At 35.9% G+C, this 21,600-nt stretch overlaps 4 protein-coding genes across 4 annotated transcripts; 1 reads left to right on the plus strand and 3 right to left on the minus strand.

Moving 5' to 3' along the window:
* Positions 1-3,473, minus strand: DCTN4-p62 (dynactin subunit 4). The gene is made up of 8 exons (XM_043416478.1): positions 3,241-3,473; positions 2,851-2,921; positions 2,372-2,562; positions 2,082-2,242; positions 1,796-1,961; positions 1,551-1,734; positions 1,159-1,357; positions 1-973 (listed from the first exon to the last, which is right to left on the minus strand). The coding sequence occupies exons 1-8, from the start codon at positions 3,367-3,369 to the stop codon at positions 572-574; spliced, it is 1,503 nt and encodes a 500-aa protein (XP_043272413.1). The 5' UTR covers positions 3,370-3,473; the 3' UTR covers positions 1-571.
* A 385-nt stretch (positions 3,474-3,858) lies between these two features.
* On the minus strand, positions 3,859-5,390 carry LOC122409157 (probable FAD synthase). Its single transcript, XM_043416484.1, has 3 exons — positions 5,016-5,390; positions 4,782-4,923; positions 3,859-4,548 (listed from the first exon to the last, which is right to left on the minus strand). Exons 1-3 carry the CDS (start codon positions 5,126-5,128, stop codon positions 4,129-4,131), a joined length of 675 nt encoding a protein of 224 aa, XP_043272419.1. The 5' UTR covers positions 5,129-5,390; the 3' UTR covers positions 3,859-4,128.
* Positions 5,391-13,524: 8,134 nt separating this feature from the next.
* Positions 13,525-17,324, plus strand: LOC122409155 (NF-kappa-B-repressing factor). Its single transcript, XM_043416482.1, has 8 exons — positions 13,525-13,660; positions 14,457-14,900; positions 15,007-15,140; positions 15,282-15,522; positions 15,868-15,994; positions 16,089-16,261; positions 16,521-16,694; positions 17,129-17,324. Exons 2-8 carry the CDS (start codon positions 14,728-14,730, stop codon positions 17,289-17,291), a joined length of 1,185 nt encoding a protein of 394 aa, XP_043272417.1. The 5' UTR covers positions 13,525-13,660; positions 14,457-14,727; the 3' UTR covers positions 17,292-17,324.
* mmy (UDP-N-acetylglucosamine pyrophosphorylase mmy) lies at positions 17,314-20,929 on the minus strand. The gene is made up of 3 exons (XM_043416481.1): positions 20,006-20,929; positions 18,831-19,227; positions 17,314-18,396 (listed from the first exon to the last, which is right to left on the minus strand). Exons 1-3 carry the CDS (start codon positions 20,485-20,487, stop codon positions 17,857-17,859), a joined length of 1,419 nt encoding a protein of 472 aa, XP_043272416.1. The 5' UTR covers positions 20,488-20,929; the 3' UTR covers positions 17,314-17,856.
* Positions 20,930-21,600: the final 671 nt, after the last annotated feature.

Here is a 21,600-nt window from a genome sequence, read left to right on the forward strand (position 1 = left end):
TTTCGTATTATATTTTTGTATTTTTTTCTTTCATACCATTTCTTATTTATTTAATTGCTCGTTTCACGAGACTTGCAAAATAAATGTTATAGTTATTATGTTACAGTATCAGCGAATTCGGGAGATAAAGTGTAGAGAATATGATTACGCGTGCAGTGTATAATTACATCAACAGAAAACTGCAAAATACTTATGAAAAATATGATTCACCTGTTAACGCAGATACAGAATATCACAAAAGTCGTGTCTGTAATTTGCGGTAACAAAAGCACTCGTTTCGGTGTATTACATTACATGAGTATACGTTTGAATTAATTATCTGATTTGTTAAAATCGTTTTGTTATTTCAATCATAAGGCTGTCGAAATCTTCAATTGAAAAATTTAATAACACATGAATCGATATTTTAGAGATCGTTCCAGTTGAATATTTGTTATATTTAAATGTGCTTCTAGTTAATTTTTATTCCTTGAAAAAACTGCAAATTCCTCAAAATTTTTGAAAAATCTTGGTTTAGATTTCTAAAACATTTTGTAATGGAATTTCGCGTTCATGAAGCAGTTTAAGTCAGCTAATTTATTTTATCGAGGGTGAGATAAATTTTAACTCTCAAGTCGAGTTTTTGGGGTGTTTTGTGCTCAAGAGTCGCGATGGTGTTTACGTAACCGTGCTGCATAACGAAACCCACTATAATCTCCTCATCTCGCTTATCCTCTTGAATTTCGTGAGGCGTCACGTGCAACCGAATAACAGCTTTGTTGCCTTTTCGCCAAACAACGAGTTTAGGGTCGTCCTGAAAACTATGGTAATCCGCGGTGTCGTCATATTCAGCTGTATCGTCGCGTGGCGGAAGTATAACGGAACTGTGTGGCAATGTAATATCGGCACTTGGCGTTATTTTTATTGCTTTCGGGTCTTCCATCACGGATGCTTGACGGACGGCTGAAGGCATCAAATTCGGTGACTCGCAGCCCTAAAATGCATGACAAAATATACGAAAATACTTTCTGCAATATCGAATGAACCAATTTTCATTCTGCTTGATTTGATGAATCAATTTCTGTCTTCGTGTTTGTTAATACAGATTCATGTTTATTCCCCAGCCATGTTAAGTAAAGAAAAATGATCCCAGATTATAATGCCTATCACAATACTTACCATTTGCATATTTTCGCGTTTGAGCTCTTCCACTTCTCCGGATGCGGTAATTGTCGTTGGGGTCGTTGGCGTATCGAGTGGGAAAAGAGTTACTTGAGTTTGATGTGGAGTTGGATTACAAAATTTGAGTAGCAGCTCACTCATTTTTCCAACCTGAAGAGGCTCGCATGTGACAATACGAATTTCTGGTACGTGATAACTAAAATTCAGAATAACAACGCTTTGAACTTCCTAGATATCATCTCAGCTATTTTCCAAACCTTTGCTCGCTTGGCCAATATAAATAAATATTCTCAAAAGCTTGATTCATATGAAATTTACATAGAGAAATTCAGGATCGAACGTTAATATCTGATATTCTTGATGATTTTCTTTTTTTTTCATATACTTACAAAGCTGCCAATTGTATTTTAAATTTGATAGACTGGGAACCATATTCAGGCTTGCTGACGTTGTGTTCACAAGCTCGACATCGATGAGACGTTTTAACGAGAAATTGTTTGCGCTGCGGACGCAAATCGTTAACTCCTTCCGCTTGAACTTCTGGATGATTCAGTCGTTGTTCAACGGTCGTGACTAAATGAAATTTATCTTCGTTAATATTCAACAATCAATTGAGGCAAAACATCTTTCTTACTTTTCGTTATATCCACAGGTTTCGTGAATATTTCTTCCGGTAAATCTTCCACGTCCTCAGATGCAACCGAAGGCTCTGGCTCGTCCGATGTTTGCCATTTTTCTTCTGGCACGGCAGGACGGCCTGTTCGCTTCCGAGCCATAGCAACAGTCAACCCAAATTTTTCCTGGGCCAACCATATAAAATATACAAGTTTATTGATTTATTTTTAAAAATAAAAAAATGAAACCATTATATGGAAACGTTTTTATGAACTTTTCATAGTTTTCATTGGAAAAATACTCACAAATTGTAAATATGAACGCTTTGCGTTCATATTTACAAAAAATTGAAATTTTTTGCGTTCTCTTTGTTGTTTCTCACGAGAGGCGAGAATTTTATGATGATCAATCAATATATTGATTCTTTCTGTATGAGGATTTTCCTGCTCTGGCCAAGCACATGTAGCTGAAAATATTATTCATGTCATTATACTTTTTCCTATTTGCTTTTTGAAATTATTAAAAATCTTTTCATTGTCTATAATTCTTTTTCAAAATGAATCTATGACAAATAAGAAATAAAACGAAATCTTACCGACAAACTGATCTGGGATTCCAGCATCTCTCGAGGTCCATCGACACAATGCACAGAACAAATAATATACTTTTTTAGGTTGCTTTGCATCTTCACCCGAAGTCGGAGCAGGCTGTGGTCGCAATGGAGCTGGTCCTGCTCGGGTTGATAATGTTTGAAAGCAGCAAGGACAATTGAAACAGTACGAACATCTGAAAGTCATCAAATGTTACATCTTATAATCGTAAGAATAAAGGTTTTCATTTATTTATTTATATTTTTTGCAGGTTTTTACAAGAATCAGTTTGATGTTTCTTCATTGAATTCCCTGTTATTGGGAGATTACCAGGAGCAGATGTACAACCTTTTATTTTTTTTTTAATTTCAGTATGTTTGGTTACCTAATGACTTGAACATTAAATTTTCTATTTCATAATTTTTCATTTTCTCAATTGTACGTTTTATAATTTGTGGAATCTACAAGTTCACAAAAATCTTACCTGTGGTTCTTCAGCCTTACTTCAGACAGAGGTTGATGTTCCAGGCAATTGGGACAATAATAAGAATCAATCTGTACAACAAAAAATATTGACAAGATTTTGAATGTAGTCAAATGATCACATGGAAAAAATGTATTAGACTGAGATATATTGCGAAAGTTTTAGAAACAAATTTGATTTAGATTTGCACTACAATGATACATTTTGATTAACTACTTTTTGTTTTCTTCCAGCCAAAAATTGATACGTCTGAAAGAAAAACTTTAAATTTGTATCAAATTTATTCTGAATAGATATTTTCCACAAATAAAATACTATTGTAGAAAAAAATCAATTGAATTGTAAGTTTTCGACAATGTTCTTTACAACCTTAAAAACTCTCGACATTACCTCACGACAGACGCAGTAACCACACCGGATTTTCAGGCAGTGACGACAAAAATATATTTTCGATATAGGCTTCAGTGAATTGCAGCTACAGACGTAGCGCACATAATCCGGTTGAAATAAATAAGCCATTATTAAATTCTACTTTAATTATAAAAGCATCAATTTAATTCGAGTCTGACATTTCTGGCCTCTTTGGCAGATCTCAAGAAAGCAGCCATGACACAATTTTTTACACTCTACCGTCTGGAGCAAGAACTAATGTCGTATCCGGTATATCATCAACGCGCACAATTCGAAACCATATAATTTTTTACCCGAAATAATTTTTACGAACCGCTGTACCAAACAACTCCTTTAAAATTTTTGTGAATTTCAAAGGAGTTTCAGGATACCGCTTTGTGATTTTTATGGGATGGAATATGGGAGAAATGAACTTCAAAGCTCCGAGATATTTCTTATTAAAGATTTTATACATTAACCTTCAAAACTCTTTCCTGCAGATTTTCGTTTATAAATTCTCAGTCACGCGAAAATATATAACCAAAAAACTGCCTTGAACAAGGAATGTTTATATTTTGAAGACGAAGTGAATTCGGTCAGCGAATAAAAACTCGAAAAAAAACATCATAAATTTATTCATCAGTATAACTATGTACTCTGCGGTAAATAATAACTGTTTGGTGTACAATGGGAAGATAGCTAGGAATAATACTCTTATCTGTGAAATAATTTAATAACAAATCAGATCTGTGCAGGAAAGCCAGCATACGATTCAATAGAATTCGAAAATCTGCCATAACCGAATGCCCATAAAATAAAATTTTTTTAAAGTACAAAATTAAATAATGCAAAGAATTGAGTTGAATTTCGGTCTAAGATGACTCGTTATCATCTTCTTCCATTCCGTTCGGTGCTATCATCGCTGAGCATGTGAGCAGGCAAATATGAACCTTCCGAGCGTCTTAGCACAGGGTTCGGTGCAGTGGTTGATCTTGAGCCAAGACTCGTGTATCCTTGATCATAAAGACTGCAATAAGGTACTTTATGATCGAGTAGAAATTGCCAAATTTGTTTATAACTCCAGTCCAATATTGGGAAAATTCTTGTCAAGTTTGGCCATCCGGAATCGGTTGGAGTGAAAGATTCCAGTTTGTCGGAACCCGGATCTCCTCTTCTAGTGCCCATCAGACTCGCTTTTATCATCCTTCTCTCGTTCTGTAAAGCCATCAGCGCTGATTTAATGGGCTTTTTCTTTTTCACTAATTCCAATTCGTAATAGCTTGCAGCTTCTTCAACAAAGGCATCAACCTGTATTGAAATGTCAATCATTAAATAGCAATAATTTGGTTCTAGAAAAATGTAACGGCAAAATCAGGTGGAATCTACTTGATTCATTGGTCAGAAAATGTATTATTCCATGGATTGGTTATTTAAGTTGTATACAGATTTAGGACACTCAAAAAAATGTTAAAAATTCATATTCATTTGAAAAAACATGATCCATATTTACGAGAAAGGTAGTAATAAAATTGAATACTTGCCTCTGGAAAAGGGTCTTCGGTCACATACAGGCACAGTAATGGTGATACTTTTTTAAGTTTGAATACACAAGCAGCCAAATGAAGTACAGTTGTGCAATCTTTGCCTCCGTTAAAGCTCAAGAAAATTTCTGTGTTGCTGAATCTGTAAGGAAATAGAAATGGAAAATTTGAGACCTAGTTGAATCGCAAAGGCTAGAAAACGTATGCGTGACTTAAAATCTGGATGTCACTTACTTTTCGCAACATTGCTCTAATATTTCAATAGCGCTTTTCACATGCGGTTGTTCCTCGCTGGTTTTAATTACTTTCAAAGCATCTTCAAGCGTGAAACGAGTGTTCAACACCATTTTAACTAAAAAAATTGATTCTCGGACGAAACGAATTTCGTGAGTTACGACAAAAAGAAACGTCACAAATAGAAGGTTTCCGTAATTTGTTGCGCTTATTTATCACATGGGATTGCCATAGCTTACTGTGCACATTTGCAAAACCGATTTCTTTAAGTGTGGTTTACGAGCATGTCATTTTACTACTTTCCTGAACGTTTTTGTACATACGTTGAGTTGAACAGGTTACAGCTCGTTTGGGCCAAAACCATTTGAGCCAAAATCATTTGAGCCAAAAAACAAGCGAGGATCGTGCAACTCTTGAAAGTGATGTAAGATGGCGCCACCGCTGTTTTGTCGATAATCTGACGATAGTAGATTCGACGGAGATACCCGAAGGTGTACTTGATTTGACTAGTTCGGTTAGCGGATTCCGGGCATCCGGAATACGAGGCCACAGCTGTGCATTCGAATCGGAAAAGAATTTCAAGCAATATATATAGTAATACTGATAGTATTAGCGACATGGGGATGGCAATAATAACAAGAATGCTCGTGAAAAGTGTAATGGGGAAGCGGTCGTCTTTGTTGCGCATTGTATTAATTATTTATCAATAAAGTGGAAACACAACGATGAAAACACAATGTGATAAATTTTTTTTGATTGTGTTATATAATTGCTAATTGACCAAGTAATTTCCAATTGATGGTAGACAGCGCCAAGGTTATTGATATCTAGGTATATTTCTCCACGTTTTCGACGTCTACGTATATTCCTTAATAGTTTTCGCTATCCAGGTCGACGGTTCCATGATTTTCGATGTCTAGGTATATTTCTCCAGGGTTTTCGATGTCTAGGTATACTTTTTCATAGTTTTTGGTACCTAGGTCAACGGCTCCATAGTTTTCGATGTCTACGTATGGTTTTTGATGTCTAGGTCGACGGCTTCATAGTTTTCGAGGTCTAGGTATATTTTTTCATAGTTTTTGCTACCTAGGTCAACGACTCCATAGTTTTCGATGTCTAGGTATATTTCTCCACGGTTTTCGAAGTCTAGGTCGACGGTTCTATGGTTATCGATGCCTAGGTATATTTCCCCACGGTTTTCGATGTCCTAGGTATATTCCTTAATAGATTTCGCTATCCAGGTTGACGGCATCACGGTTTTCGATGTCTGGGTATATTCCTTAATAGTTTTCGCTATCCAGGTCGACGGCTCCATGATTTTCGATGTCTACGTATATTTCTCTGCGGTTTTCGATGTCTGGGTTGACGTTTCCATAGTTTTCGATGTCTAGGTATATTCCTTAATGGTTTTCGCTATCCAGGTTGGCGGCTTCATGGTTTTTTATGTCTAGGTATATTTCTCCACGGTTTTCGATGTCTAGGTATATTCCTTAATAGTTTTCGCTATCCAGGTCGATGGCTCCATGATTTTCGATGTCTAGGTATATTTTTTCATATTTTTCGCTATCTAGGTCGACGGCTCCATAGTTTTCCATGTCTACGTATATTTCTCTGCGGTTTCCGATGTCTAGGTATATTTCTCCATATTTTCCGATGTCTCGTTATATTTCTCCATGGTTTTTGGTGTCTAGGTCGACGGCTTCATAGTTTTCGAGGTCTAGGTATATTTCTTCATAGTTTTTTTTACCTAGGTCAACGGCTCCTTAGTTTTTGATGTCGAGGTATCCCTAGATATCGAAAACTATGGAGCCGTTGACCAAAACGTAGAAAAATATGGAGCCGTTGACTTAGACATCGAAAACCGTGCAAAAATATTCCTAGACATCGGAAACTATGGAGCCGTCGATCTAGATAGCGAAAACTATGAAAAAATATACCTAGACATAAAAAAATATAGAAATTTTATGGTCAATTGGCAGAACATTTTGGATTCAATAGAAAATCATCGTCAATTGGCAATATCTCCTCCACCAATTGGAAATTCAAAGATCATTTGGAATGAAGTTTCCATCAATTACCAATTATTCAGGCAATTGATTTCATTTGAAATATTTACTGAGTTTCTGTCAATTGTTAATATCAATTCTCTGAGTGTGCATTTTCGATCAATGCAAAAATAACAAATTTCACATTTTTTTTCTCCGATCTTTGGTTGTATCGCTCGGTGTATTATTCATTTCTGCTGATGGCTCGTGAAAAGTGTAATTGAGAAACGTTGATCGTTGTTGCGCAGCATTGTATAAATTATTTATCAAAAAAGCGGTTGAACCCAACAAAACAATACAATATGATAATTGTTTTTTTTATCATGTTATATAATAAATCAGGAATAGTAATTATATAAATTCGATCATGCGTAAGTCTCGTTTGTCGTAACTATCAATCCCGTATTCGTTTACGAGAATGCTTGACAATGGACATACAATGAACGATCATTGTCGTATCGCTCGGTGTATTATTCATTCCCGTTGATGAATTTTATCATCAGCCATGTTTGGTAAGTCTTCGGTAAACACTGAGACTGAAATAAATGGAGTGAGGAGAACGATCTTATGTTCTAGTTATTTCGTAAGTTTCGATTTTTAAAAGAAATCCGCCGAAAAGGCTCAGGCTCTTGCCATAAATATCACTTGAAGGATTGTTTAAAACTCTGATGCAGAACTTGGACTATTTTTTCGAAGGCGTTCTGAAAAATATACCATTTGAAATGTTTACTCAACTTACAGCTGTATTAAATGCAAATATCGCTCTCAAGGACTAAAAAAGTACCTACTTTGGCAAGCTCGGGTATAGATTATTCGATCGAAAGTCAAAAAGTTATCAAAACATTCAATCGTTAATTGAGTTATCCAATTCCAACCTTTTTGTCATGTGTAAAAACAATTGTTGGAATTTTCTTATCTGTTATAATTAAGGAAGTTGAGGCTGTACAGTCATTTTTTTACCCAAAAGTGATGACCTGTACCTTTCAAAAGTTAGGCCAGTTTGCAGTTTGGCAATGTTGCATACACTTTAAAGAAAAGTTGGGGAAAAAAAGACGAAAAACTGGTGAAAGCTCAGTCGAAAACACGAACAGTGACGATCCTAGCCTCAAAAAACTGCACGGAAAACAGATTATTATTAATAAAATCTCAGCAAATCTCCTAATAAATCTGAAAAAAATTGACATTATTCGGCAAGCCTTGCTCATGTTGCCTAAAAAATTTCATATTTTTAGCATCATTTTTAACGGAGATATCACTGAATGTGTCTTGACTTCCATAAGATTACATGTTATTTGGCCCAAATTGTTATTGACTTTTCTCAGCAACGACGCTCCTAAACTGTCTGAAAAATTAACTGATTTTTTTTACACTTCACTTTATAAGATGCAATCGGTTTAAAAGCGGTGACATCATTTTCATTCTAATGCCTCAACTTCCTTAATGACAACAGTATCACAACAAAGATTTCATAATAAAATATCTACAATTTATTTTTGTTTAATATTCGAACTTGCATATTATTGTTTACTTATTTTTTTTTGCTGTTGCGCGCAAGTATATCATCATCGAACGAAGAAGTATGCATAGGCGGCGTTGTTCAGCGATTAAAAAACTTGTACTTCGAGTATTGTTGTTCAAGCAGGCTCGGTGATTCAAACGCCAGATTTTGGTGAGAACGGAAAATCAACTCTCCAGCAAGGTACAGCGATCGCAACAGGCGGTTTTCTTTTCGAAGATGACGAACAATTGCAAAAAATTGAAATATTGAACCACCATAATTTAGGATAAATCATTAACAATTTAGAAAAAATATACAATAAATATACACACTCACTAATAACAATTTCAATTGATCAAAATCTTATAAATGTAATTTATTTTCAACAATCATAATGCTAAAAATTGAGAAAACTATGTGTTCCCTTACACGAATCGTATGAGTTTATTTTTTATAATCTCGTAAAATTTTCAAAAACAATTTCCTTAATTATTATCAACGTTTGCATCTAGAACGTCGAAGACAACGTCGTTTGCTGAAAAAATTACAAATCAGAAAAAATAAAAATCGGTTTTTAGAATATTTTTTTCTGTACACTCGTCGTTTCAAGACACGCTTGGGAACCTGCAACGATCGACCGAAGGGTCAATCATATATCTCTCGACATGGGTCCGGTTTTCGTTCCGTTTCATCTTGAACTCGGGATTATTCCGGATTCTGTAAAAAATGCGTTGCAGGAGAAAAAATTTGCGAAAGGTAATACAGAAATTTTGCTATTAAAATAACCCAGAAATCATTCAGAATCATTTCATGAATTTTTACAATTGATTTGACGATACCGAATATGCCGGAAATTTATATCGAACGACTATTGAAATTCCTCCCCTCTGAGCTACAGAGAGCACAAGACATATACACTTTTATCTACTATGGATTGAAATCATATAAATGAGAAAAGAACGCAAAATGGACAAGTCGTTGCAAACACTAGCTTTGTTGATGGTACAAAAAAACCTGTAGCGGAGGTACGATGATCTCAGTACCATGTTAGTATTAAAAACGTCATAAAACTGGCATATTAGCGTATATAAGAGTAGCGGCAGGGCTCGCGCTGGCTTTTCTTTTGCGCTGCAGTTTTTCCTTTTAATACTTGGCGTCGAGCCGCTACCACGTCTCTTGATATCTCGCTTTTATTAAAATTTGGTTTATTCAATTACGACAACGACTCTTTCATAGTCAGAAGAATTACGGATTCTTTAATCCATAAATCTTCTGAATCTGAGCATAAAGAATTCCATGGAATCCTAGAAGAAAAGTCAGAATTTCGCGTTCAATAATGCACAAAATAAAATTTTTTCCGGACGCGATGACGACGGCAGTCGGGCCTGGTGCTTGCGAGAAGATCGTTCTCCTCACTAATGAATAATACACCGAGCGATACGACAATGATCGTTCATTGTATGTCCATTGTCAAGCATTCTCGTAAACGAATACGGGATTGATAGTTACGACAACGAGACTTACGCATAATCGAATTTATATAATTACTATTCCTGATTTATTATATAACATAATAAAAAAAACAATTATCATATTGTATTGTTTTGTTGGGTTCAACCGCTTTTTTGATAAATAATTTATACAATGCTGCGCAACAACGATCAACGCTTCTCAATTACACTTTTCACGAGCCATCAGCAGGAATGAATAATACACCGAGCGATACAACCAAAGATCGGAGAAAAAAAATGTGAAATTTGTTATTTTTGCATTGATCGAAAATGCACACTCAGAGAATTGTTATTAACAATTGACAGAAACTCAGTAAATATTTCAAATGAAATCAATTGCCTGAATAATTGGTAATTGATGGAAACTTCATTCCAAATGATCTTTGAATTTCCAATTGGTGGAGGAGATATTGCCAATTGACGATGATTTTCTATTGAATCCAAAATGTTCTGCCAACTGACCATAAAATTTCTATATTTTTTTATGTCTAGGTATATTTTTTCATAGTTTTCGCTATCTAGATCGACGGCTCCATAGTTTCCGATGTCTAGGAATATTTTTGCACGGTTTTCGATGTCTAAGTCAACGGCTCCATATTTTTCTACGTTTTGGTCAACGGCTCCATAGTTTTCGATATCTAGGGATACCTCGACATCAAAAACTAAGGAGCCGTTGACCTAGGTAAAAAAAACTATGAAGAAATATACCTAGACCTCGAAAACTATGAAGCCGTCGACCTAGACACCAAAAACCATAGAGAAATATAACGAGACATCGGAAAATATGGAGAAATATACCTAGACATCGGAAACCGCAGAGAAATATACGTAGACATGGAAAACTATGGAGCCGTCGACCTAGATAGCGAAAAATATGAAAAAATATACCTAGACATCGAAAATCATGGAGCCATCGACCTGGATAGCGCAAACTATTAAGGAATATACATAGACATCGAAAACCGTGGAGAAATATACCTAGACATAAAAAACCATGAAGCCACCAACCTGGATAGCGAAAACCATTAAGGAATATACCTAGACATCGAAAACTATGGAAACGTCAACCCAGACATCGAAAACCACAGAGAAATATACGTAGACATCGAAAATCATGGAGCCGTCGACCTGGATAGCGAAAACTATTAAGGAATATACCTAGACATCGAAAACCGTGATGCCGTCAACCTGGATAGCGAAATCTATTAAGGAATATACCTAGACATCGAAAACCGTGGGGAAATATACCTAGGCATCGATAACCATAGAACCGTCGACCTAGACTTCGAAAGCCGTGGAGAAATATACCTAGACATCGAAAACTATGGAGTCGTTGACCTAGGTAGCAAAAACTATGAAAAAATATACCTAGACCTCGAAAACTATGAAGCCGTCGACCTAGACATCAAAAACCATACGTAGACATCGAAAACTATGGAGCCGTTGACCTAGGTACCAAAAACTATGAAAAAGTATACCTAGACATCGAAAACCCTGGAGAAATATACCTAGACATCGAAAATCATGAAACCGTCGACCTAGGTAGAAAAAACTATGAAAAAATATACCTAGACCTCGAAAACTATGAAGCCGTCGACCTAGACACCAAAAACCATGGAGAAATATAACAAGACATCGGAAAATATGGAGAAATATACCTAGACATCGAAAACCGCAGAGAAATATACGTAGACATGGAAAACTATGGAGCCGTCGACCTAGATAGCGAAAAATATGAAAAAATATACCTAGACATCGAAAATCATGGAGCCGTCGACCTGGATAGCGAAAACTATTAAGGAATATACCTAGACATCGAAAACCGTGATGCCGTCAACCTGGATAGCGAAAACTATTAAGGAATATACCTAGACATCGAAAACCGTGATGCCGTCAACCTGGATAGCGAAATCTATTAAGGAATATACCTAGACATCGAAAACCGTGGGGAAATATACCTAGGCATCGATAACCATAGAACCGTCGACCTAGACTTCGAAAGCCGTGGAGAAATATACCTAGACATCGAAAACTATGGAGTCGTTGACCTAGGTAGCAAAAACTATGAAAAAATATACCTAGACCTCGAAAACTATGAAGCCGTCGACCTAGACATCAAAAACCATACGTAGACATCGAAAACTATGGAGCCGTTGACCTAGGTACCAAAAACTATGAAAAAGTATACCTAGACATCGAAAACCCTGGAGAAATATACCTAGACATCGAAAATCATGGAACCGTCGACCTAGGTAGAAAAAACTATGAAAAAATATACCTAGACCTCGAAAACTATGAAGCCGTCGACCTAGACACCAAAAACCATGGAGAAATATAACAAGACATCGGAAAATATGGAGAAATATACCTAGACATCGAAAACCGCAGAGAAATATACGTGGACATGGAAAACTATGGAGCCGTCGACCTAGATAGCGAAAAATATGAAAAAATATACCTAGACATCGAAAATCATGGAGCCGTCGACCTGGATAGCGAAAACTATTAAGGAATATACCTAGACATCGAAAACCGTGATGCCGTCAACCTGGATAGCGAAATCTATTAAGGAATATACCTAGACATCGAAAACCGTGGGGAAATATACCTAGGCATCGATAACCATAGAACCGTCGACCTAGACTTCGAACACCGTGGAGAAATATACCTCGACATCGAAAACTAACGAGCCGTTGACCTAGGTAGCAAAAACTATGAAAAAATATACCTAGACCTCGAAAACTATGAAGCCGTCGACCTAGACATCAAAAACCATACGTAGACATCGAAAACTATGGAGCCGTTGACCTAGGTACCAAAAACTATGAAAAAGTATACCTAGACATCGAAAACCCTGGAGAAATATACCTAGACATCGAAAATCATGGAACCGTCGACCTGGATAGCGAAAACTATTAAGGAATATACGTAGACGTCGAAAACGTGGAGAAATATACCTAGATATCAATAACCTTGGCGCTGTCTACCATCAATTGGAAATTACTTGGTCAATTAGCAATTATATAACACAATCAAAAAAAATTTATCACATTGTGTTTTCATCGTTGTGTTTCCACTTTATTGATAAATAATTAATACAATGCGCAACAAAGACGACCGCTTCCCCATTACACTTTTCACGAGCATTCTTGTTATTATTGCCATCCCCATGTCGCTAATACTATCAGTATTACTATATATATTGCTTGAAATTCTTTTCCGATTCGAATGCACAGCTGTGGCCTCGTATTCCGGATGCCCGGAATCCGCTAACCGAACTAGTCAAATCAAGTACACCTTCGGGTATCTCCGTCGAATCTACTATCGTCAGATTATCGACAAAACAGCGGTGGCGCCATCTTACATCACTTTCAAGAGTTGCACGATCCTCGCTTGTTTTTTGGCTCAAATGATTTTGGCTCAAATGGTTTTGGCCCAAACGAGCTGTAACCAGTTGAACAGCTGCGGACACACGCGAAAACAGATAATCGCAATTACGAAATCGCACTGTTCCACTCATTTGTCACTTTTTATTTTTGTAGTCACGAGTCTGAAGATTACTCGTTTTATCTTTATGCAACAAAACAAGACGTAAGAACAAAAGCTCAATGAATTCAGAGTTTGTTTGATGTATATATGAAGTGTGTGTTCAATTTTACGTCAACGTAACAGTGTTGGATTTAGACATTCCTTCCCTAGCGGATTGTACAACCAGGATTTCGGTCGAAACGACTGCTACGAAAACGACCGAAATCCTGGTCGTACAATCCGCTAGTTTTGAGGCATATTCGTTATTGAGCCCTCAAGTCATAAAATTGAATGGAAGACGAATTTGTTTAATAGCTTGAACGCAATAGAAAGATTAATTAAAAAGTCATTTTATGAAATTGTTTTTGAAAATAATTTTTCATTTAAAAATTTTTATAATCCTTCATAATAGTGTTCATAATATTTTATTTCCGCATGTCGATTTATAAGATTATTTTTCATGTACTTTTTTTTCATAATAAACGAAAATCCGCTGTTATAAACGACTCCGCTTCGATCAGATGCTCTGGAATAATAACATGTAATATTTCATAATATGAACAAAATCGCATTCACACAAAATAATTTTTTCATATGTATCTATATTGAACGGGCATTCAACGAACTTTTTTATTTATGAAATTCGTGACTGACAAACGATTTTGTTTCGATTAATGGCCGTTTTCTCCGACGCGGTTCAAACTCAGTTCAATTTTTTTCATATAGTTTCGAGATAGGATGAACCGAGTTTAAACTCAGATTAACGTTGGAGAAAACGGGCATAAGCGTTTTGAAATTTCAAAATAAAACAAAAATGACTCATTTATTCCGACACTGCTGATCAAAATTATTCGTCTAGATCGACGCCGGCGTCACACGTGCAGCCCGGACTAAACAAACGCAAGTAAAAGCAAAACTGAAAACGCGTCTTGTCTTGCCAGCGCACAGAGCAGCCAGTCAGCCAGAGTTCCTCAAAGTTCGAGAATCGAATATTGCAATTCTGAAAGTTTGTCATTGAAGAACTCGAAAATATAAATATTAATATATACAATTAAAAATCGAGGATTCTCCAGCAACGTCGCACATTGATTGAATAGCTATCTCACGGAAAATATTTTAATAAACATACAATGACGACAATTGGTGAGGATTGGGACGTGGAAAAACACAAAGTAGAGCACGAATGTGACGAACATTGGGAGCTTCGGAGAAATTTTCTGGAAACACACAAAGACAAATTTCCTGAAGAACAACTAGTTTGTTTAGCTCAAGTATTTACAAACGTAGAGCTGCTAGGATGCAGGTACGTTAGCGTTAGTTTATAATTTCCTAGCCTCACTTTGACAAGAATTGAAGATGTTAGTTCCTGTAGTAATGATAAAGTGAATATTTTTCTTACGTTCCTGCAGGTATCCGAAAGAAACGATGGATCTGGTAGCGGAACTTTCACAGGATGTAGCAAAAGAGTATAGGGAACGGCAAAAAACAAAATTGCAAAGAACTTTTGTTAAAGCCTCTGACGCTGCAAGCTCCAAGGTCAAAGGTACATCAAAGAACTGTGAGTTCTCGTAAAATATACGTTGAAGAGTAATGCTCTGTTCGATTTCCTCAATTATAAGAAAAACTATTTGTATTCCCTAGCCCTTTTATAGTAATTAATTTTTCTCTACTTTCCAACCTTAAGGACTCAAAACATCACCTAGCGATTCTGGAGCCAACAATCGCAACGTCTCGACTAGCAAAATTAATTTTGTAACATCACAAGAAAGAAATCCATGTAAAAAAATGAAAGTAGAAAGTCCACCTTATGGACGAATTATTGTAATGCAACATCCAGAAGAATCACCTACTGCTGTCATACAAAAATCAGCAGCGATTAGCAAAGCAAATTTAGAATACAAAATTGAGAAGAAAGATGATTGTTAGTAAGTAAGCTGAGAATATTTTTCAAGATCTTTTTTTACAGTTTGAAGCATCACAAAGCCTTTGCTATACTTACAGAAAAATCTATTTTCTGATCATTATTCAGGGATTGTTGATATTTGAAAAGCTTAAAATGATAAAAATCATATAAATAAAAAATCGTAAGTAAAAATAACTGAACAAGTGTTGCATTCAGTTGTTGTTTATAATTCTGTCATCTCTGGAATTTTTTTCCAATCTGAAGGGAAAATGACGACTGCTTCTAAATTTTTAAACGGTATCAAATTCAATATAATAAAACAACGTTCGAAAAAGAAATGGGTAGATCTGAATTCCTCTTGTTGCAGTAACTGCGAAATTTATATAAATTCGGTTAAATTGGCTGAGGGTATTGGTACAAATCACAAGAAGGCAAAGGCGGCAGCATCTCTTGAAGGATTGCCAAAACTTCAAAAAATCTATTACACAATAAAGGTAAGAAATAAATTGAAAAAATTGAATTTGATTATTTCTTGTAAGAATGTGTTGAAATAATGTGATTTGCATTTATAATTGCGTATAATCGCAGGTCAAAAGAATTGAGAGGACAATTGATTGTGATAAGAATCAATTGATGGGTAGTGACGATGTGACGCAGGATACCTTAGCTTCTGATAATGTGGGTAGTAAAATGATGAAAATGATGGGATGGTCGGGTGGAGGTCTAGGCAAAGCTCAACAGGGTATCATCGAACCTGTTACGTAAGTTGTAAGAATGTTTCAACTCCATAAATATTCGTTCGTACTAGATTTTTTCATTATCAGAAACCTTGATCCTTTGAGTGAGGAAGAATTCGGGTTAGAGAAAAAAACATTGTCAAACTTTGACCGGAATGATCACTGAGTAGTTTTGAAACGAATGTGAAAAATAGATGAAAAAATTGTGCTTTATTAATATCCACTTTAAATCCAACATCATTTGAGAAATAAATCGACATTGGAAATATATTCACCTTAACAGTGTCGAGAGGCAATTGAGCCGCGAAGGTTTTGGTTTGAAGTTAAATTCCACGAATGTATCGCTGTTCACGAAAAAAGCTCGAGAGACACTGAGTAATTATGTCAAAGGCCATTCCAAAACGGATCTAGTATTCGCTCCAGAATTTACGAATGAAGAACGAAGCGTAATACACAAGTGAGTATTCATTTTATGATTGGAGTACACACATCTGAAGGAGTTGAAAGAACAACACACCCTAGAAGGATTTTTTTCGAAAATCATTCGGGCATCGGTGTTTTTTTTAGAAGAAACTCATAATATAATCTGATTCTATTATGATCATTGTATTTGTGGAAAATTGTCACATCCACATGAAAAAATTCAACAAGGACAACGGAAACTAATGTTTTGGAATTTCTATCAAAACAAAAAACTAAAAGTTGAAAGTAAACTCACCGTATGGTATTCGAATAGTTCTAGTACCAACTCACGAAATTGTTCAAAAGTATGGAAAAATCTATGCTTTCAACTCTCCTAGATGTTTATATCTCCTTGACAGTGTTCAGCTCGAAATCATTTGTGATCTAAAGCGTCCGTATTTATTGTCTTCTCGTATGAAAAAAATGCAGAGTGGCACGTGAATTGGGCTTGAAAGCTGCGAGTTTTGGCCCGAAAAATAAGAGAACATTAGTAATTTCCCGAAAATGTCATCCGGCCGATCTCGTTCAAGAATTGCTCGCAGCAGGCGGATCGAACGAAAAGTACGAGCTAATCGACCCAACGGGAACCTAACAATAAAAATAAAGGAATAATATTAATTTTCAAGTTCATCCTTTTATTCTTTTGTACCGTTTACCAATATTTCTTTTGTCTCTCGATTTATAAACCATATTAATACAATTTTCATTTAATCGTTTATATTAAAATGTATATCTATATATATATATATATATATATTTCGCATAGAAAATGTTTTTTGACGCGACCAAATATGCCGAGAAAAGGTACATTCTCGTTGTCGATATCCTTCAAGTATATTTCATACTATACGAATTCAAGAACACGAAAAACGTGATGGAGAATGGATGATGATCAATTTTGACATCGTTTGAAAAACATATTGAAATGTCATCGAATATAGAACCAAAAAGGACAGTACTCGGTACGAAAAATCCATAAGACATTCTTCGATGACTATAGTTCATGATTGAATTACATTTACAAGTAAATTATTGCGTTTATCGTCAAAACGTGACATGATTTTTTGTCGTACAATGGCAGGTTCGTAATCAGATTTAAAAAATCTCTTATATACAATACAAAATTCGTGAGAATAAATCCAACGAACAATCGTCGTTTATTCTAAAACTTTAGGTCCTTGGAACGACTTTCCATGCGCAATTTCACTCAAATTTTCACCGGCGTAAGAGAGCAAAGGCGAAATTTCAACGTCTCCATTAACCGACGTTGCGCCACTGTTCAAAAGCCAAGTTCTGTGCAATGAAATAATATCGTGGCGTGCCGTCGACGGACAATCCTTGCCCGCCGAATCCGCATTTTTCAGTGCACTGAATTCCTCTTCCCGAGACACCTCCCAAGCGGCGAAATTTTTCGTAAATTTAAACACGTCGAAAACAAACTTTTCAACCTTTATTCCATTTGCCGTAGTCGGCAGCTGACGATCACCGTTCTCGTCAACAAATGGAATTTTCTTCTTTGCAACGTGTAACTCTAAATCAGTCTCGTACTTGTTTGCTATTTCATTCAAAAAATCCACGCTGAAATAATGGTTGCATATATTTCCTGCATTGAATACCAATTTTCCATCTTCACGACGAAGCTCCGATGTTTCCTTGCTTATTTCACTGTACTCCACCACTCGAAAATGACTGTCGACCTGAAATAATATTCTTCAGTTACATTGCATCCAATCGTTTAAAAATCTTAATAATATTTGTGTAAAAAAATTTCTTCAAGTTCAAACCAGGGTAGAAAAAAATTAATGCGCTCGAATATAAGAGCGTTTCAGAAGTTAAAATTGAAGGGATCAAAAATTGTCATTTGATTGAAGTCTCAAAAATTTCATGTTTCTAAATGAAAATTTAATTTGTGAAAATTAATTTCGAATTGACGTTTTCATGTGCATTGCTCAACATTTTAAATGTTCAACCGAGTTGAGGATTTTGCGTTTTAATGATATGGAGTATCCAAAATTCCATGAGAACCTGTCGTGAAATAAAAAAAAGTTCAAATTATTGAACGGTGTTTTCGGAAAAAACACCGATTTGCATACGAAAGCGATTGAAAGATTAACGAGATCGTAAATAGTACCTGGCATATAACACCCACAGGCTCGGATGGCTCAGATTTTTCGACAACTTTAGCGCCACAATCCGCCGATAGAGAAAGGCAGTAACCAATGAAAACAGGATCGGCAACTTTCACCAAAATATTATCAACGGAATGAGCGTGTACGCTTCGTATGTTTCGCTTCTCCATATCGGCCAGAATCCCTTCCACCCTGAGACCTCTGTATATACCACCATTACCATCGGGTGCCCTCGACAATCGATATTTTTCATCCAATAAAATTTCACCTTTGAAATTGTAGCAGGGAATCATTCCTTGCTTAAAAGTTTTCACGTTTTCTCTTTTCAATCCGAAGTAATTGTTTTCCTCAAAATAGTCGAGGGTTGCTTGATTCGTCGATTGACTCGTCAGAATGTACCTTTAATCAATTAGAAAAAATATTGAAATATAGAAAATCGTATTTTGTGAAAACATTAAATGCAATAGTTTATAATAAATTTTTCAGTCAAACGTTGTGCATTGAGATTAATCATATTAAAAAATGTCGTACAATAATTTTCTGTATGTAAGCAAAAAAATATTTGAAAAGTTCATAATACATGGTTGTCAATTTGTCATAGAACATACATTATGTATCATAGTATAGAAACTTGGAAAAGGACCGGAGTAAAGGGTTCTTTTTTTAAATTTAGCTAGGTTGGTTTATTTTTGTTCGAAGGGAACATTTTTTTGTGTTGAGATAATTTTGAATATTGGCTACAGAATTAAATCATTTATAATAGAACATTAAAAATGTATTAAAGGGAATACTGAAAAAACCAATTTTCTGAAATATACTGCATGAGTTAGCCCCAATAGGAAACAAATAAAAAAATGCTATTTTTACCTTCAACTTTTTTCACATATTTTGCGCAATAAAAAGTAGAAAAAAAACCTGTCAACGATCAAACGAATGAAACAAACTCAGATGTACATTCAAAAGTTCCGATACTCCAAATATTGAACGAAAGAGAATATTTTAGCAGTTGAAAATGAATGGGAATAAAAAGTGAAATAAACACTTTTTCAACCTTTACTCATAAACATCTTCACCATATTCATATCAGAAATTTCAGAAGTTGAAAAAAAATTGAATGTCAATCAAAAAATTTAGATGTTCAAGCGATCAAAAAGGAAATGACGAAACAAAGTCTTACCAAGTAATGCCTCTGCGAGTACCAAACTTTTGTTGAGCAATTTCTTCCAAGCGTATGATTCTCCGAGCTTGAATTTTGAAAAGGGTACTGCGAGATGGTAATCCAACGTCGTACATGCCTTTAGGATAAGTAACCCCTAAACGAGTACCTTGGCCACCAGCCATTAGAAGAACAGCGACTCGTCCATCAGCAATTTCTTTGAGGCCCGATTCTTCGTACTCTTTCAATTTGTCGTTATCGCTACTCTTGTAGGAAGCAATAACATGATCCGGAATGGGTTGAACACGGTCATCAAGAATTTTGTTATTGTTTTGAGTGGATGAAGTGGCTTGAGCGAAATAACGATCGACTTCATCAAAGTTGACGTTGGAAATGTCATGGTAAAGTTCATTTTTCTCATTTGCCGATAATTCATCCCAAAAACGTAGCAGATGGGATTGTTTGTGATGTTCAAGTTTGCGTCTAAGTGCTTCGACGTCCATCGTGCGCTTGTTTACGAATTCCCTTAAGTACGCAAGTTACAAGAAAATATATTTATTGTTTTATGATAGCCTTGTTTACTTTGAAAAATCGGTGAGTGGATTATCGAATGACAGTAGAGATAGGCAGCGATAGATCGCGCCGGTTATTAACACGTATGTGACACCTGCGAAGGTGAGATTCAACTGACAGTGCCAGCGTGTAAGAACTGACATTTAGTGAACAAGCTACATCGCGAAGGCTCTTTCTTGTGCGATCGAACGTCGAAAAATCCATTTGATCCTTTCACTTTCACAATTATACAAAAAGAAAAAATACGTCTCCCGATTTCTCTTCCCTCGAGCTCGCTATCTCCCGCCTTCCTTTCCTCTCGTTTTTCCCCTCGCACCCCTTTCTTCGCCACATTCTCTCGGTTCACTCGGTTGTCAACGCCGCAGTGTGCGCGCTTTTCCAAACGTCCAACACGGTGCCCGCTCCAACATGGACACAGGCCAGCGTTGCCAACACGTTAGTGTGGAAGAATGTTGTTCCAACATTCGAAAGCTCTGATTGGCTCTCGGTTCAACCTTGATCTATCGCTTATCTTCCGTTTTTTCATTTCTTTTCCTTTCAAGCGATTCGTAAAACACAACCGGATTTTTGCTTTTATATATCAAGAATATCCTGATATTCAATTTTATACAGAAACTATATTCCATTTTATATGGCTTTACTCACTATCTTGGTTTCGTGTCTGCCTCATTATCGATGTGCTGCGGCGCTATATAAAAAAGTTCGATATTGGAAAAAACATTAATTGACGATAATGGAAAAGAGGGATGTTTCAAAAAATGCAGAATCGTCGATAAGGATAATTCTCATTATTTCTGCTGTTTCTCACACGTTCGTGTGATTCAATAACTTTTATCGGAGCTCGAACTTTTAATCATTTGTACCGGTGATAAACATCTGTAAAAAATGCTAGTGCCTCGAATCTCTATAGATAACAACAAACCACTTCTTAGCCAGTTCTCATAGTTACCAGACTATATATTCAAGATTTTAGGAAAGCCCGAAAAATGTTGACGCGATATAAATTGAGCGAGTATAATTTCGAAATTAATCGGTCGGCGACC

This window comes from Venturia canescens, chromosome 4 (genome assembly GCF_019457755.1).
Source record: "Venturia canescens isolate UGA chromosome 4, ASM1945775v1, whole genome shotgun sequence".
In the NCBI taxonomy this organism is placed as follows: Eukaryota; Metazoa; Arthropoda; class Insecta; order Hymenoptera; family Ichneumonidae; genus Venturia; species Venturia canescens.